Consider the following 17,450-nt stretch of genomic DNA (forward strand, 5'->3'; position numbering starts at 1 on the left):
TACTCCACACCAGTTAACAGCACTCAGTGTATTTTTGGCTATGATAAAGTCTTTAAAAAATTTTTTATTATTTTTATTTTATGTGTATGAGTGTACTGCCTGCATGTATGTGAGTGCACCCACGTCGTGCAATGCTGAGGAGGTCAGAAGAGGGCTTCGGACTCCCCTGGAACTGGAGTTAAGGATGGTTTGTAGCTGCCATGTGGGTGCTGGGAATTGAACCCAAGTCCTCTCCAAGAGCAGTCAGTACTCTTTAACTGCTGAGCCATCTCTCCAGCCCCCTTATATAGTCTTTCTATTGTACAAAACTAATCACTGTACCACCCTGCATTGACTGCTCACAAAATTTAAAGTCAGATTTGTATTTAATTTTTTGATAGTATTAAAATATTACTTTGTAAGTTGGATGTGGTGGCGCACACCTTTAATCTCAACACTTGGGAGGAAGAGGCAGGCAGATTTCTGTGAGATTGAAGCCAGCCTGGTCTACATAGTGAGTTCTAGGCTAGCTGTGGCTATAGGGAGACCCTGTCCCCTGCCCCCTGCCCAAAACCCCAAATCAAAACAAAACAACAACAAAAAAACTACTTTATAAACTGCCCACTTTTAATCCCAAGACTCAGGAAGCTGAGGCAGGAAGATCATGAATTCAAGCCCAGTTTGGGCTACACATCAAGACAAAACAAAACCCTACTTTCTAGTTAAACATATTTGTAAAATAAAAAGGTTACAAAAATTTTTGAAAATCATTTTTAGGGCTGGGGATGCAGCTCAGTGGCAAAACACTTGGCTACCATTCCCCTCCCCGACCCCAAATAATAAATTTCAAGTGCACCACCCCAGACAGTTAACCTACTATGCTAAGTATCTCCGACTTTAACCTCACCCGTGGAAGGCTGATTTCCCTCCAAAACCATCTTTAGCTACAATAAAATAAAAACTGTTTCACTGCCAATGATGCACTGAGTATTAATTCTAGATTTCAACTCCCAATTCCAGTATTAAGAAGATTCACAATACCTGCTGCTCCAACACTGGGACTTCGGATTTTGCAGTTTTATGAAAGTTGAGATCTGCCTTGGCTAGGAAGTTCCAATTTTATTTTCCCCTAATTTCTAATTAAACAGAACCCAAACAACTCTGTTTCAGTGAATTCATTCCATGTTTCGCTGGGAAAAGCATAGCTGTGAGGTTGCTACAACAACTCTCACGCCCTCTGCTCCACCCACACAAAGTCAGTGGCCTTGGCAAGCCGCAGGTAGTGTGTGAGTGAAGATTTGTTTTCAGCTCAGTAGCTATGATGGAGTAAGAAGACCATTCTTTGCTGTTTCTTAGCAATAAATGTCACCTCAACAAACTCCAAATGTCACCTCACAAAACAAACTCCAGACCAACTTGCAGAGTGATTATTTTCGCACCATGGTACAACTGTATTCTTTACTTCCTCCTTTTAGAAACCTGTGACAGGAAACAAGCCAAAGTCATTTCCACCAGAGAAAAAGAAAAATAAGTAAACATAGAACATTCCAACTTATTTACTAGGAATATGTCCAGATGTTTGCTTTTAGACTTTAACCCATGTAAATTTGTGTTTTACATTTTCTTTTTCTCCTCAGATTCAAAGAGTAGCTTTTCTAAATGCTAAGCCTTTAGCTCAGTGCTTTAAGTTATTCCATTTACTCCTGACAACCTTGTGAATAGGTAGAAGACCCACCTTACAGAAGAAACTGAGGCTCTAAGCTTACACAAGCTTCTAAACAGTGAAGAAAGAATCTGAACCCAAGTCTTTTCACCCTGAAACCTTATGCTTTTACCATACTATACCAATCTTATAAAAAAATTCTCAATTCTTAGTTGAAATATTCAGGTATTTCTAAAGTGACTAAAACCTTTTTATGGTACTTTTAGCAATATATTTTTCTTCTTTTTTTATTCTGTACTGGGAATTGAATCCAGAGCCTTAGTAAAGAGTAGGCAAATGTTTAATCACTGAGCTAAACTTCAGCCCTACATTTTCATACATAATGGCTTTGCTGATAAATGAAGGCACAGAAATGAAAGGCCTGCATTATGGTCCAGGTAGGGATTTTTTTTTTCCCCCTTCTTTCTAAATTTCCTCCAGGAGGAAAAAGTAGAAAACAGGTGAGATGACAGAATGGAGCTTAGATGGAGTACCTATCCTATGCGACATTTCCAGGGTGGAGGAGCTGATGAGGTAGGCAGAGCAAGAGTAAACCCAGGTGCAGTATATACATGATTTAAATCAGGAAAGAAACTCTGCTCTGCTATTCATTATTTTAAATACAATTCCCTGAACTAATTTGCCCATTTTTAACCATGTCCAGCAGGGAATGGTCTTCTCACATGTCACTTTCACCATTGGAATGAATCAAAGTTCTCCCCACAAGGCCCACAGTTACCTATTTTCTGCTATACATATTTTTTGAGACTTCTTAGGAAAAAATATGGTCTTAAAACTGATTTTCTTGCATGGTGGTGCATGTTTATGATTCCAGCACAGCCAAACAAACAAAAATTGCTTTAGCTCTCTGGGCTCCTGACCTAAAGTTTTTGCATACCTACAGCTTGGATAGTCTCTACCCACTGGGAATTCAGGTAACACTGTTCCACTGTCCCTTTGTGATTGCCTCTTTCACTGCTACCCTAATTCTGAGTTTTGTCTTTCTTACAGCTTTCTTATCTATCCTCTATTTATATATACAATTTATTATTTTTATTTTATGTGTATGAGTGTATTGCCTGCATGTATGTGAGTGCACCAGTGTCATGCAATGCCGTAGAGGTCAGAGACAGGCATCAACTTCCCCTGGAACTGGAGTTAAGGGTGGTTTGTAGCCACCATGTGGGTGCTGGGAATCATACCCAGGTCCTCTGCAAGATCAGTCAGTGCTCTTAACTGCTGAGCCATCTCTCCAGTCCCCTAGTCTCTATTTCTATTTCAGTTGATGATAAGAATTTTCTAGTTGTTGCAAAAGATTTGAGTAAGAAGACAAGTATTCAGATGACATGTACTAATTTCTATAGGCTTCAAGAAAGATCAACACGTGTAAATTTATTATAAAACATGTATACACAAAGAAATTCATTGTGACACCACTGATTTTAAAGTATAAAAATAAATATCACATTTACTTTTTTTGCTGGATGAAATTAAATGCTTAACTTGTTATACTTTCTTATAAAAATGGATCACTTTTCTGGGTCCTAGAAATTCACATTGTCAATTTTCATTGTCACATTATATACAATGCAAATGAAATTCAGCAAAAATTATAGAAGAGTAAAATAAAACCAGTTATTAGTGTTAAAAAGGAAACTAGATTTGTAAGAGAGAATGGGATAGCAGTTGGAGGTTTCTATAGCTGAATTACTGCCATCTGAAAATTAAGCAGTTATGCATTCCTAGTATAGATAACACATAAAACCTGGGTTAAAGGCATCTTCACAAAATTGGGGAATTATTGAGCTTTTCTTTTTTAAAAATTAAAAAAATTATTTAGCGGGGTGTGGTGGCTTACTAATCGCAGCACTAGGGAGGCAGAGGCAGGAGGCTCTCTGTGAGTTCAAGGCTCAAGGCCAGCCTGGTCTACATAGCGAGTTCCAGGGCAGCTGGGGCTACAGGGGGAGCCTGTCTCAAAAATACATGTATATTTTATTACTTTTTAAATTTTGTTTCTGAGTGTATTGCCTCCAAGTGTATAAATGAACTGATGTCATGCAGTGCCTGCAGAGTTCAGAAGAAGGTGTCAGATCTCCTAGAACTGGAGTTATGGACTGTTGTTAGCCACCCATGTGGGTGCTGGGAATCAGACCCAGGTCCTCTGCAAGAGCAGTCAGTGCTCTTAACTGCTGACCCATCTCTCCAGCCCTACTTTACTTTTTCTAAACAAAACAAAATAAAACCAAAAATCAACCAAACAAACAAAATACTGCAAAGCTGGGGCTGGAGAGATGGCTCATGTGGTTAAGAGCACTGGTTGCTCTTATAGAGGACCCGGGTTCAGTTCTCAGCACCCACAGAGCACTAACAACCATCTGTAACTCTAGTTCCAGGAGATCTGACACCTTCTTCTGACCTCAATGGGCAATGAACAACACAAGTGCACTTACATCGTCATGCAGGCAACACACTCATACACAAAGAAAAAAAAAAAAAAAAAAAAATATTTTAAAAAATACTGCAGAGCTTTAAAACAAGACAGGGAGGTAGCTCTAGGAAAGCTAAAACACCTTTTGGGATTCTGTTCATTTAACATCGATCCTTTTTAAAAATGTATTTATTATTTTTACTTTACAAGTATACTACTTGCAAGTAGGTAAGTGTGCCTGTTTTGTGCAATGCCCACAGAGGTCAGAAGAGGGCATCAAATCCCTTGGAATTGGAGTTACAGACAGCTGTAGGCCAGCCACGTGGGTTCTGGGAACCAAATTCAGGTCCTCTGCAAGAGCAGCCAGTCCTCTTAAGCACTGAGCCATCTCTCCAGCCCTTTAACATTGATCTTAAGGTCACAAGCCTAGTAAATACAGGAGTGGAATAGTACTTATGTTTCAGAGTTATCTTGATTTTGAATATTTTCAATTCAATACAACTTCTTAGATTTACCTTGAGACCTGCTGTGAATGTTTCAAAAACTTTATAAGGTTAAGGGGTTTTGGTCAATAACAACAATAAAAAGCAATCATTTATTATTTTGGAACTCTTAGTATATCATTAGATACTAATCTGAAAATATACAACTTCACAATTTGTAGATGCCAGAAACATAATTCAAAATTTCACAAAAGCATTTTAAATAGAAACTACTTTAGACAATGTAAGATCGCACTGACAATGCTCATTTAAGTTGACAGTTTTGCTATTGTGCTACTGTTCCCACGTGATATCATCTCTTCTCAATTTGACTTGAAGGTTATGAACTTGCATTGGATGAAAGTTGCTGCTTTTCTGAGAAGGGTTAGTTTCATTTAGACATCTCCTAGGGCTATTTTTTATGTTCTTGGATCCTTTAGGGTTGCTGTGTTCTTGATGAATACCTGAAGATAAGTTCTGAAACTTTTGCTGGAGTTTACGGACCTGGGGAGAGAAAGGAGAGGAGAGAGAGGAGACGGGGGTGGGGTGGGGGTGGATTATGGATTATATACCCCCAAACAGATGACTGGATTAATGACTTAGAGATTACATTAAATATAAAAAGTTCAATTCAGCAAGTTATTCACTGCCTACTACATGTCAAAGAAGTTACTTTATCTCCTTTAGAAGAGTGTGCTAACAGAGTAAACAGAATTAAAGTTTTTCAGACTCACAGAGATTCACCTGCTGCTGCCTCCCAAATCCTGGGATTAAAGGTATGTGCCACCACACTCAACTAAATAAAGTAATTCTTAATGACTAGCCACAACACATAACACATTTCTTCAAAGTTCAATCCATTATTTAGCCTACTTCACTCATGCATAAGTCTAATTTGTAGAACTGATCCTGGTGAGCACCTGGTTGTTTATTTACCTAAGAGGCAATTTTTATTATAGATTAAATTTAGCATGATAAAATGCTTGAAAATGTATTCTACTATAGTTATTAAGGAACATAAATCCATGACTTATAAAATATAATATGCACATATTTTGTAAGTTCTAAAATTATAATCATTCTTCTATTATAAGTTTCTTCTATGCAATTCCAAGAAAGTGCTCAAGTTGTACACTCTTTACCCCAATACAGGCATACAAAAACTTTTACTTGCTACAGTCCTAAAAGCCAGTAAAACAAAAATATATTTCTTTATTCTTAGACATAAGTTTAACAAATACAGTGACATTCTGAGTTTTTTCGATAACTTTCCTATAAAAAAGTATATGTGTGTGTGGGAGGGGCTATATGTAGGATTAATATATCTCCAGCTTATCCGAATGATGACTATATCCTTAGGGAGAAAACTAGATAATATGTTTTGAGGTTTCCTGAAAAGACTCTCGCCTGCCTGAGCAGTGTAATAAATGCTGAAAGTTCAACTCTGGACGGAGTCTTGGAATGAAATATCTTCATGATTGTTCTGTTAAAATATTAAAGGTTATGCCATTCTTAGTTATTAAGGTACAAGTAAAGAATTTTCCTCCATATCTCTATCCTACCAACTATAGGTGGCAAAGCACAATTCCCCAGGGAACAGAACACAATCCAGTTTGTTTTGGGAGATGGGGAAAAAGTAGTTCTACCTTCGGTTCCAAGTTTCTATATGGTACTGCCTTAGGGGCTGTGGACAGACAAAAGGGGCATCCTTAGGCATTAGGAGGGAGAGGACTAGAGAAAAGAATGCGGAAAGGCAACTGGAAGACTGCCAAGACAACACCCTACTTCACAGTTTTCCCAAGGCCTGAATCTGTAGCTGAATTTTCTTGCTCCCCTTTTTTTAAATTGTGTGAGAGAATTATGTAGGAGACCTCTGATACTGCAATGCAGCAATGGCTTTCTGTAAGAGGCTGAAGTGACTCCTGAGTATCTCTTTACTACCCCAGATACACAGCCTTCAAAGTTGGAAGGCCACACAGAAATGTGACACCACATCCCTATACATTTTTAGTTGTTTTTTTCAACATTGTATGCTAATTGCTTTTATTTCTTGAAAAACAATAGTTCTCAGCAGAGAAGTTTCTTTTTTTAAAAATAATATATTATTTTTATTTTATGAATATTGCCTTCATGGAAGAGCACCCATGTTATGCAATGCCCATTTAAGCCAGAAGAGGGTGTCAGATCCCCTGGAACTGGAGTTATGGACAGTTGTTACCTACCATGTGGGTGCTGGGAACTGAACCCAGTTCCCTCTGGAAGAACAGCAAGTATTCTGATAAGCCATTTCTCCAGCCCTCTTTTTTTTAAAAAACAAAAACAAAAAACAAAACAAAAAAAAACAACCCCTCAAAAAACCCTACAGAAGCAAACAAATGAAACAAAAACTAAAGATTTCTTACACTGTCTTGATGCTTCTTCAGTTTGGAGATTTGCTCTCCTTTGATTTCCATTTTCTTCACTAATTGCTCTAGCTCTTGGTCGATGTCATCACAGACTAAATGGCTTCCAGTTTGTTTCATTTGTTGTAGTAGTTCCTTGTGTTCCCTTTGAAAGAAAAGCAAACAGGGCTTGGGGATGTAACTCAGTGATAGAGTGTTTATCTGGCTTGTCAGCCACTAGCAACACAATGATGATGATGATAAAGTAGTATTTCTGACACATGGATACTACTTTGCATGATAAAAAGGAAAAACAAGAAAATATCAAGAATTTTTATAGATCACAGTTTGCCATAACTAACTTTTCTGTTCAACCATAAATTTTAGAATAAAATACTGATTTTCAGAAATAGTCTCTAGCATTAGGGTTATATAACTAAATCATGATAAACATAACCAGACTTTTGTCATTTGAGATTGGATACATTTAGAAATATCTCAATCTCTGGCTGCTAAACAACCTAAAAAACCCTAAATTCTTGATGTTGACAGCTAAATATAGTAAAGAATTCTATGGTTCTAGGCCAGAGAAATACAAGGTTCTTTATCAGTTCTAACTCTGGAATTTTAAATACTCTCAATAGAACAGTTATATGTTCTACAGCAGTTTATCAGTCAATAATCTGTCTAGTCAAATCACATAGTTCTGAAATTTTTGCTGAAAATATATTTAAACATGGGGTATAATATAATGAATCCCATTCAGAATCTTCCTTACTGTGGATACTTCCAAATTGGCAATGACTAGGCAGACTAGGCAGAGTCTAAAATAAGGAATTATATTCCTAACTGCCTAATGAAATCATTCATTAAACTAAAAGATTCTAAAAACAAAAGGTGTACTTACTTTATAAAAGCTCTTCTGAGTTTTAAGCAAAGGTTACCTGATTTTATACATTTGAATCATAGTAATATTTGCCTATCAGTCCAGGTCTTGGGAATACAGAAGGGTAGCAATTAGACATGGTTTAAATATAAAAATAATAAATCTGTGCATCAAAAAATAACATAAATAGATAAAATCTTAAGAATTTATAGGTGGGGGCTGGAGAAATGGCTTAGGGGTTAAGAGTGTGTACAGGACCAGAGATGGGTTCCCAGCACCCATACTGGCTCACATTTGTAACTCCAGCTCTAGGGGATCCAAGTCCTCTTCTGGACGGATCCCAAAGGCATCTGTATTCATGTGCACATGCTTTTTCCCTCGTGTACACATAATTTAAAAAAATATTAAAAATAAATCTTAAAAAATAGGTAGCACTGTTCTTCAAGATAAGAAGGAAAAAATGATACCTAAATATCTATAGTTACTCCCAATAATAAAAATACTTGCTGGGCATGTGGCACACGCCTTTAATCCCAGAACTTGTGAGGCAGAGGCAGGCGGATCTTTGTGAGTTCGAGGCCAGCCTGGTCTATATAGTGGGTTCCAGGACAGCTGGGGCTACAGGGAGACCCTGTCTGAAACACACACACACACACACACACAATACTTACAAACTCATTTGGTCCAGCTCATCTTGCATTGCCACCAAAAGTTCAGACAAATTGTCACAAATGGAAACAGGCCTTTCTGAGTTACGAGGTATGGCTTTACATTGAGAAGTCCCTCTGAGAGGCTTGTAGAGACACCTAGCCTCAGTGACTTCAGCAGGTTTCTGAAGGCTATATGGCCCACAGTGATGTACCATTTGCAGAAGGTTTTGCAAGTTTGCATTCACAGAACAGCCTGCACTGACCAACTTGAAGGAAAAGAAATAGCTAAGCATAAATTTAAATGACAGTAATAAATAGCATTTACAAATAAAGTACTTTTTAAAATTTAAAAATAACCATGTTCATTATTATCTTCTCACCTTTTCACTCTCAGAAGATGGTGCTCTAAACTTTGAATACATTTGCTGAGGTGGTCCTTTTTTAAAATATTTAGTTTTCTAAAGATTGACAAGGGGAAAAGTAAACAAATTATTTTACAATACATGTATGATATGAAAACCTCAAAACTCAACAGTAAGTGCTATTTGAATGTAGGCAGCAGATTTAAATAAACATTTCACTGGAGAAGACAAACAAATGGTAAGCAAGCATATGGTCAATATCCTTACTATTAAGGAAATGCAAGTTAATTACAATGAAACATCACTGCATACCTATTAAAAATGAAAAAACACTGGTGATGCCAAATATTGGCAAGGATGAAGAAAAACTACATTACTCACATATTGGTGTAGCCACTTTGGAAGACAACTTGGCAGTTTCTTATAAAGTGAAACATTTACTTATTATAGACCTAATAATTGCACCCTTGGAGAATTGTCATAGAGAAATAAAAACTGGCATTCACACAGAAACCTGTATGTACATGCACACAGCGGTTTTATTTGTAATAGCCCCAAACTAGCAGCAACCCAAATATCCTTAAACACATGACTGGTTAAACTGCAGTGGATTCTTAGTATGGACTAGTATACAGAAATAAAATGAATATAATATTGATATACGCAACAACTTATATACAGAACTCAAGGGGGAAAAAGGTAATCCCAAAAGGTTCAAATTATACAATTCTATTTGCATAACTTATTTTTCTTCTTAGGACAGGGTCTCACTATGTAGGCCAGGTTGGTCTCAAAATCATGGCAATTCTCTTGTTTCAGATGATAGTCATGTGCTACCATGCCTGGCTATACAACATTCTTGAAATAACAAAACTGCAGAGATGAAGACAGCAGAGGTTGCTGAGCCCAGGGTAAAGGATGTGTGGTTATGAAAGAATTATGTGAAGAAGCCTTCTAAGGGGGGAACAGTTTTGTGTCTTGGTTGTTGTGATGGCTACATGAATCTGCATATATACGAAGTAGATATAAATCTCTCACACTACTCTCAGTTATCATGAGGACTGTACCTCCAGTGATTGTCCCTACTCTTCTTAGAAGCTTTTAATGGTTCCCAACTGTTTATAAAGTAAAAGTTCAATTTATTTTTCGGACAGGGTCTGTTTCCCAGGCCTGCCTGAAATTTACTATGTAGCCCAGGTTGGTCCTGAACACCGAATCCTCCTGCCTTAGCCTCCTGAGTGCTGGTATAAATAGGTATGTATCACTGCACTGCTGTCCCCAACTTCAAAAGTTCAAATCCTTTTGTTTTGGTCTCTTTGAGACAGGGTCTCCCTGTGGTCCCCAGCTGGCCTGAACTCGCTGTGTAGACCAGGCTGGCCTTGATTGCACAGAGATCCACCTACAACTGGCTCTTGAGTGCTGGGATTAAAAGCGTGCACCACCACACCCAGCTCCAAAAGTTCAAATTTTTGGCACTAAAGGTCAGTCTATGCAAATAAAATATACGAGTTGAATACTCAACTAAGGATATGGACACACAGTGTTAGAGATAAGCAGGTCTCTTATAGATAACTCTTGAAATCTGATCCCACCTTCAGTAACTTTAGAGTTCCTTCTGTCTTTAAAAGGAAACATCACTATTTGTATACTCTATGAACTTGGGATTTGAACTAGTACTTTTATAAAAGTGACTCTGCTATTAATTACTCTCTTCTCTTTCAGAAGCTACCGTTTCTTTCTGCTTTCCCTTTATCTCCTCTTAAGGTTTTTATAGTAAACATGTAAACTTAAAATTACACTAATTTATCAGATAAAAAGAGGCCATAGAACTAACATTTTATAAAAGTTATCATTTGATCCACTTGCAATTTTTTGTTTATTTGTGTTTTTGAGACATGGTCTCCCTGTAGCTTTAGCTGGCCTGGAACGCACTATGTAGACCAGACTGGCCTTGATCTCATAGTGGATCCACCTGCCTCTGCCTCCCAAGTGCTGGGATTACAAGCATGTGCCATCACACCTGGGTCACTTGAAAATTATTTATAGCATTTTTCTATTTGGATTTCCAGCTCAATCATTACTAAATAAAACATAAATTAAGGATATAACTATAAAAATGAAAACATTTAAAACATTATAGTTATAAAATCGCTTTCTTTCTTTTACCATTTTTGGGTGTATATACTCATGTTTGCATGTGTGTGGGAATGTGTCTATGTGGGGGTGGTGCATGTGTATGTGTATGTGTATACATGTGGAGGCCCAAGTTTGATGTTAAGAATCATTCTCCATTACTCTTCCACCTTATTCATTGAGGCAAGGTCTTTAGTCAAACCCAGAGCTCATCAGTATGACTGATCTCCCTAGTTAACTTGCTCTGTGGATTCCTTATGTCTACCTTCTAAGATTGGAATTACAAGTGGGCCATCAAGACCACCCAGCATTTAAGTGGGTTTTGGGAACCTGGACTCTAGTTCTCTTGCTTTTGGTGCAACTGCTTTAACCACTGAGATATCCCCCAAACTCCCAATGTAGTTATAAAATTCTTTTAAAAAAAATTATGAAGGGTTGGGTGTGTGGTGGTGCACACCTTTAATCTTAGCACTCAGGAGGCAAAGGCAGGTAGATCTCTGTGACTTTGAGCTAGCCTAGTCTAATAACAAATCCCAGGCCAGTCAGGGCTATGTATTAAAAAGAAATTATGAAGGCATCAGCGATGGCTCAGTATGATAAAGGCACTTGCTGACAAACCTAAATTCAATCCCTGGAAGACACATGGTAGAAGGAGAGAACCAACTTCTCTAAGTTGTCCTCTGACCTTCACATACTTGTTATGGCATGAACACATAGAGACACACACAGACAACGTTAAAAAAAAAGCTAGGTGTGATGATACATGCTTGCCATTCTGGCACCCAGGAGGTTTTGAAGCAAGAGGCTTGAATTCCAGGTCAGCTTATGGTACATGGCAGGTCTGAAGCCAGCCTAGGCTACTAGCGTAACCCTGGCTCAATACTAACCAATACAAAAATACTTGTTTTTACTGTATACGTATTTATATAAAACGGTATTTAAGACTTTTTATGTTGTTAGAATCTATTGCATTGTTCAGTATCCCTTTCAAGTTTTTTGTTTTGGATTTCTTTTTTTTTTTTTTTTTTTTTTTTTTTTTTTTTTGACTTGTTTTTTTGAGACAGGGTCTTACTGTGTAGCCTGGGCTGGCCTAGAACATACTGTGTACATCAGGCTGACCTCAAATGCAGAGCTCCACCTGCCTCCATCTCCTGAGTGCTAAGGTTAAAGGTATGTACCACCATGATTAATTTACTACCCTACCCTTCTAAACAATTCACAAAATACATTTGCTAAGAGTTTAACACTAGAAAAATGATTGCTTTTCTATAAAACCTGGGCTGTTTACTGATACACACATCACCGTGCTGCCCAATACATGTTCTTTTTTATTTTGATTTTCAAGCAAACCGAGAGCTAAGTTTTGTACTCTATTGATATTACTTTCTCTAGCCTAGATTTTATGGACTTTTCTATCCTTACACCCCAAACCAACATTATTCAACTCATATCTTGACATCACTGCATGTCTTTTATCACAAATTGTCTTCTAAGCCTCTCCGGAAACAGGTAGAGATAAGATAAGAGGGTAAATAAATATGTCCAGAAAGTAAGAAAGTGTATGGGAAAAAGTCGTATAAGCATACCTTTGATGGTTTCTTTTCCTTCCAGTATTTTGAATTTGAAACTGAGGACATTAAAATTTTGCTGATTTCAAGTCCAGTTTGAAGCTATAATATTAAAAAAAATTCACAAAACTAATCTATAACAAGTTTCTTTCTACATAATGAAAGATGTGCCCTCAGTTTTTAAGTATAAGATACTTTTTGAGAGTCAAGCATTGTGCAGTCCCAGTTACTTCGAGGAGGTTCAGGCAGAAGAATTATATGAGCCCAGGAATTCAGAGCCTTCTGGGCAGCCAGAGCAAGAATCCATGTTGAAAAAGAAAAGAAATAAAAACAAAACAAAACAAAAAATCCAAAACCTTTTTTTTCATATTTTTTAAGATTAAAAAAAAATTTTAATAACTACATGATTAGAAGCATTTCATTACAACCTTAACATATTCAGTAACGCACTCCAGAACAAGAGTACATCTCTTTCACAAGTGGCTATAAGTTTCTAGGTTCACAGTTGAAATAATACAGTTAAACAATATTGAACTCAGTATAAGCCCTGAAAGACATAAAATTGAATGAGTTTTTAACCTTTAAAAAAGAAATGAAATGGAGATTTCATTTTAGAATATATTGTTCCTTGCAGAAAGACTCATTGTTTTTGCTAGTAACACTGAGATTGGTGCATGCATCTCTAATCAGTATGTATATGACTATTACTAGTCATAATCGGTTGCACTTGTACCCACTGCTCTATAAAGTCATTGGGTAGATTTCAATGGTAATGTTTATCACCTCTACTAATTAACATGATGTGAATTTCCACGCTTCCTCCTCAAATGTAATACATTTTTAAAAATTTGTTGATTTTGTGTGTGTGTGAATATCACATAGAACATCCCAAACCATCTTATTCAACTATACACCCACTTCCCAGATGGCAACCTCCCATAACCTCCCTTCCCCAGCTACAGCCCTTATACTCTGTTATCCCTGCTACTGTCTGCTGTGTTGTCAGCACCCCCAGCCATTCCCCACTACTTGTCCATCTGGTGAATATAGGCAGCCTATCTAGAGGTCTTTGTTTTAGGAAAGTCAGCTGTTCTTCATCTACCAGCAATCGGTTGTCAATATTCCTTTAGATAAGATTGGGGTCTGCTGTTCATTTTCCCAGTTCTATGCTGGGTTACTATCTGAGACTCCCTTTGGCCACCCTGGCCAACAACTCAAAAGAAGGTATCTCCTGTCTGGCATTGTTGCTTGTTATGTAGCCTTTAGCTATACATACGGACTCTTAAAAAATTATACTGGCCCCTTTACTCTTGGGTTATACTTTTCTTTTGGGTGTTTAAGGCCATAGAGTTGGCCCAGATAAACCAATTTATTTTTACTCTTAAGGGCATTTGAGGATCTGTTCCTCAGGGGTCACATGGGTTTGGGAGGAGCCCCTGGATCCTTTCTTTTACCAGTTCCGCCTATGTGAAGATAAGTCAAAGGTCATGCTCGACCATGGCTGGCTTCGCTTGGAAGCGTTGAGGACATGATTCCTCTGTGTTGACACCTCTTTGTAGACTGGACACTGGTTCAAGTCCATCTGGTGGGGTCTCCTCGGCCTCCTTGATCAAGAGGACAGGTGACCCACCACAATTACAGGACATTTTGAGAGATGCTCATAGTCCCCAGGAATTAGCCGATCTAGGAGTGCAAGGAGCAAAAACTGTCCTTTATGTCCCTCTGGCCAAATTATTATAGGCCTCAAAGTATGTCTGTTAAACATCCAAGGTTAGTTCCACCAGTCTGGTACATTTAATTACTGTGTGTCATGTACATAAATCTTGGGCAAAGACCAATTGTTCTCAGATAAACCTTACTTAGATATATATTTCTTGATCTGCTATGTATAATTTGTCAGTAGGTTGGAGTAATATGGTTCCCTCTGGTTTTTAAAACTAGCTAGGTAGCCAGGCGTGGTGGTGCATGCCTTTAATCCCAGCACTCAGGAGGCAGAGGCAGAGGCAGAGGCAGGCGGATCTCTGTGAGTTCAAGGCCAGCCTGGTCTATATAGTGAGTTCCAGGACAGCTGGGGCTACAGGGAGACCCTGTCCCAAAAAAGACCAAAAAAAAAGGCAAAACAAAACTAGCTAGGCATTATTTATCTTTCGCATTGTCTAACCCCTCCATCATGGTTTCCCCACTTAAGATGCCCCCATTTCCCCCTTTTCCCTTACTAATACCCTTCTGCTATGGTCTTACCTCTCTTGAGCTCCTTCTTTCCCTTTATCCCCTAGGTTCCTTGTATACCCTTTCCTCCCCCTCCCTTAAACTAACCCAATTTTTAATTCATATCTCCCTTATTCAGGCCTGTTTCCTACTGTTCTTCTCTTTCAGGTTCTTTCTTTTCCTTTACCTCCCTGTTTCCTTTCCATTATCCTGGTTCCTGTGAGTATGTCTGCATACATACTCACTTATCAGGGTTTGGTTCTAGGATCCACATATGAGGGAGAACGTATGTCAATTTTTTTTCCTGAGTCTATGTTACTTCATTTAGTATACGAGTTTCTAGTTCCATCCATTTACCTGCAGATTTCATGATCTCATCTTTACTGCTGAGTAAAACTCCATCGTATAAATGAACCACATTTTCATTATCCACTCATCAATTGAGGAACACTTAGGTTGCTTCCATCTCTTAGCTATTGTGAAAAGAGCAGCAACAAACATGGATGTACAAGTGTCTCTGCAATAGCATGAGTTCTTTGGGTATATGCCAAGGAGTGGTATAACTGGGTCAAATGGTAGGTTCATTTGTAGTTTTCAAAGAGTTCTTCACACTGATTTCCCTAGGAATTGAACAAGTTTGCAGCCCCACCAGCAGTGGATGAGTGTTCCCCTTTCTCCACATCCTCTCCAACATTTGGTATCATTTGATCACTAGATCTTAGCCAGTCTGATTGGGGTAAGATGCAATCTTAAAGTGGTTTTAATTTGCATTTCCCTAATTATTAGTGATGTTGAACATGTTTTAAGATGCTTCATAGCCATCTTTACTTCTTCTTTTGAGAAATCTATGTTCAGCTCCTTAGCCCATCTTTTAATGGGGTTACTTGTTGTCTTGATTCTGTTTTTTGAGTTCGTTATATATTCTGGATGTTAAACGTCTGTAAGATGTGTTGCTGTTGAAGATTTTCTCCCATTCTGTGGGTTTTCTGTTCACTTCCCTGGTTGCCTCCTTTGATGGACAGAAGCTTTTTAGTTTAATGAGGTCCCATTTGTTAATTCTTGTCCTTGTTTCCTGAGCAATTGATGTCCAGTTCAGAAAATCCTTTCCTACACCTACATCTTGTAGGTTTTTCCCAATGTTTTCTTCTAAGAGTTTCAGCATTTCAGGCTTTACATTGAGGCCTTTGATACATTTGGAATTGACTTTTGTGCAGGGTAAAACATAGGGGTTTAGTTTCATTCTTCTACAAGTGGCGATCCAGTTTTGCCAGCACCATTTGCTGAACATGCTGTCTTTCCTCCAGTTAATGTTCTTGGCCCCTTGGTCAAACATCAGGTGGCTGAAATTGCATTTACTCATATTTGGGTCTTCAATTTTGTGCTATTGATCTATGGGTCTATTTTTGTGCTAGTACCATGTTGTTTTTATGACTATAGCTCTGTAATACAGCTTAAAATCTGGTACAGTAATCCCCCCCCGGAATTGCTCTTAGTGCTCAGGGTTGCTTTGGCTATCCGAGGTCTTTTGTGCTTCCAAATGAATCTTAAGATGAGGTTTTTCCAATGCTGTGAAAAATGTCATGGGGATTTTGATTGGCATTGCATTGAATCTATATATGACTCTTGGTAGGATGGTCATTTTCACAATATTAATTCTTCCAATCCATGAGCATGGGAGGTCCTTCCATCTTCTGATGTCTTCCTCAATCTCTTCCTTTAAAGATTTAGAATTTTCATTGCAGAGCTCTTTAATGGTTTTGGTAGGATTTATTCCAAGATATTTTTTTTCTGCATCTGTTGTGAAGGGGAGTGTTTCCATGTGCTCTTTCTGTGATTGCTTGTTATTGGTATATAGAAAGTCTACAGACTTTTGAAGGTTAATTTTGTAACCTGCCACTTTACTGAATGTGTTAATCATTTCTAGGAGTTTTCTGGTAGAATTTTTGGTGTCTCTTAGATATAATATCATATCATCTGCAAAAAAAGGGGTATGTTCTCTCCAGTCTAATTCCCTCTAGGACTTTGAACATAAATGCATGCTGAATTTTGTCAAAAACCTGTTCTGCATCTATTGAAATGACACTGTGGTTTTTGTCTTTGAGTCATGATTAATGACCTTTATTGACTTTCATATATTGAACCATCCCTGCATTTCTGGGATAAAGCCTACTTGATCATGGTGAATGATCTTTTTCATGTGTGTCTGTATGCAGTTTGCAAGTATTTTTGTTGAGAATTTTTGCATCTATGTTCATTAAGGTTATGGGTCTATAGTTTTCTTTTTTGGCTGTATCTTTACCTGGCTTTGGTATTAGAGGGATGCTGGCTTCATAGAAGGAATTTGGAATTTCTCCTTCTATTTCTACCTTTTTGAATAAATTAAGTAGTATTGTATGTAGATCTTCTTTAAATGTCTGATAGAATTCTGTTGTAAATCCATCTGGTCCTTGGGGTTTTTTAGTTGGGAGGTTTTGTGTTACTGTTTAAATTTCTTTTTGTGTTATGGGTCTACTTAAGCTGTTAATCTCTTCTTGGTATAGTTTTAGTGGTTCCCATGCCTTTAGATATCTGTCCATTTCTTTTAGGTTTTCAAATTTTGTAGCATATAGGTTTTTAAAGTATTCCCTTATAATGTTCTGTATCTTTCTGGTGTCTGTTGTGATGTTTCCCG

The 17,450-nt window shown here is 37.8% G+C and overlaps 1 protein-coding gene across 8 annotated transcripts in view; it reads right to left on the minus strand.

Moving 5' to 3' along the window:
- Nucleotides 1-557: 557 nt before the first annotated feature.
- The window catches only part of Cep57l1 (centrosomal protein 57 like 1), a 68,021-nt gene continuing 51,128 nt past the window's right edge, over nt 558-17,450 (minus strand). For 3 of the 8 annotated variants that reach the window (XM_029555734.1, XM_017803013.2, XM_008852435.3), the window contains 5 exons: nt 12,590-12,673; nt 8,889-8,966; nt 8,530-8,774; nt 6,994-7,138; nt 4,101-5,095 (listed from right to left, as the gene is read on the minus strand). In XM_029555734.1, coding sequence (XP_029411594.1) covers nt 4,886-5,095; nt 6,994-7,138; nt 8,530-8,774; nt 8,889-8,966; nt 12,590-12,673 — 762 coding nt within the window. In that variant the 3' untranslated portion in view covers nt 4,101-4,885. Of the gene's footprint in view, nt 1,459-4,099; nt 5,096-6,993; nt 7,139-8,529; nt 8,775-8,888; nt 8,967-12,589; nt 12,674-17,450 lie in introns of those variants that run through there. The other 5 variants (XM_029555735.1, XM_029555736.1, XR_003846971.1 and 2 more) reach the window with 5 other exon arrangements.

Source organism: Nannospalax galili, unplaced genomic scaffold, assembly GCF_000622305.1.
Source record: "Nannospalax galili isolate Female #2095 unplaced genomic scaffold, S.galili_v1.0 scaffold646, whole genome shotgun sequence".
NCBI lineage: Eukaryota > Metazoa > Chordata > Mammalia > Rodentia > Spalacidae > Nannospalax > Nannospalax galili.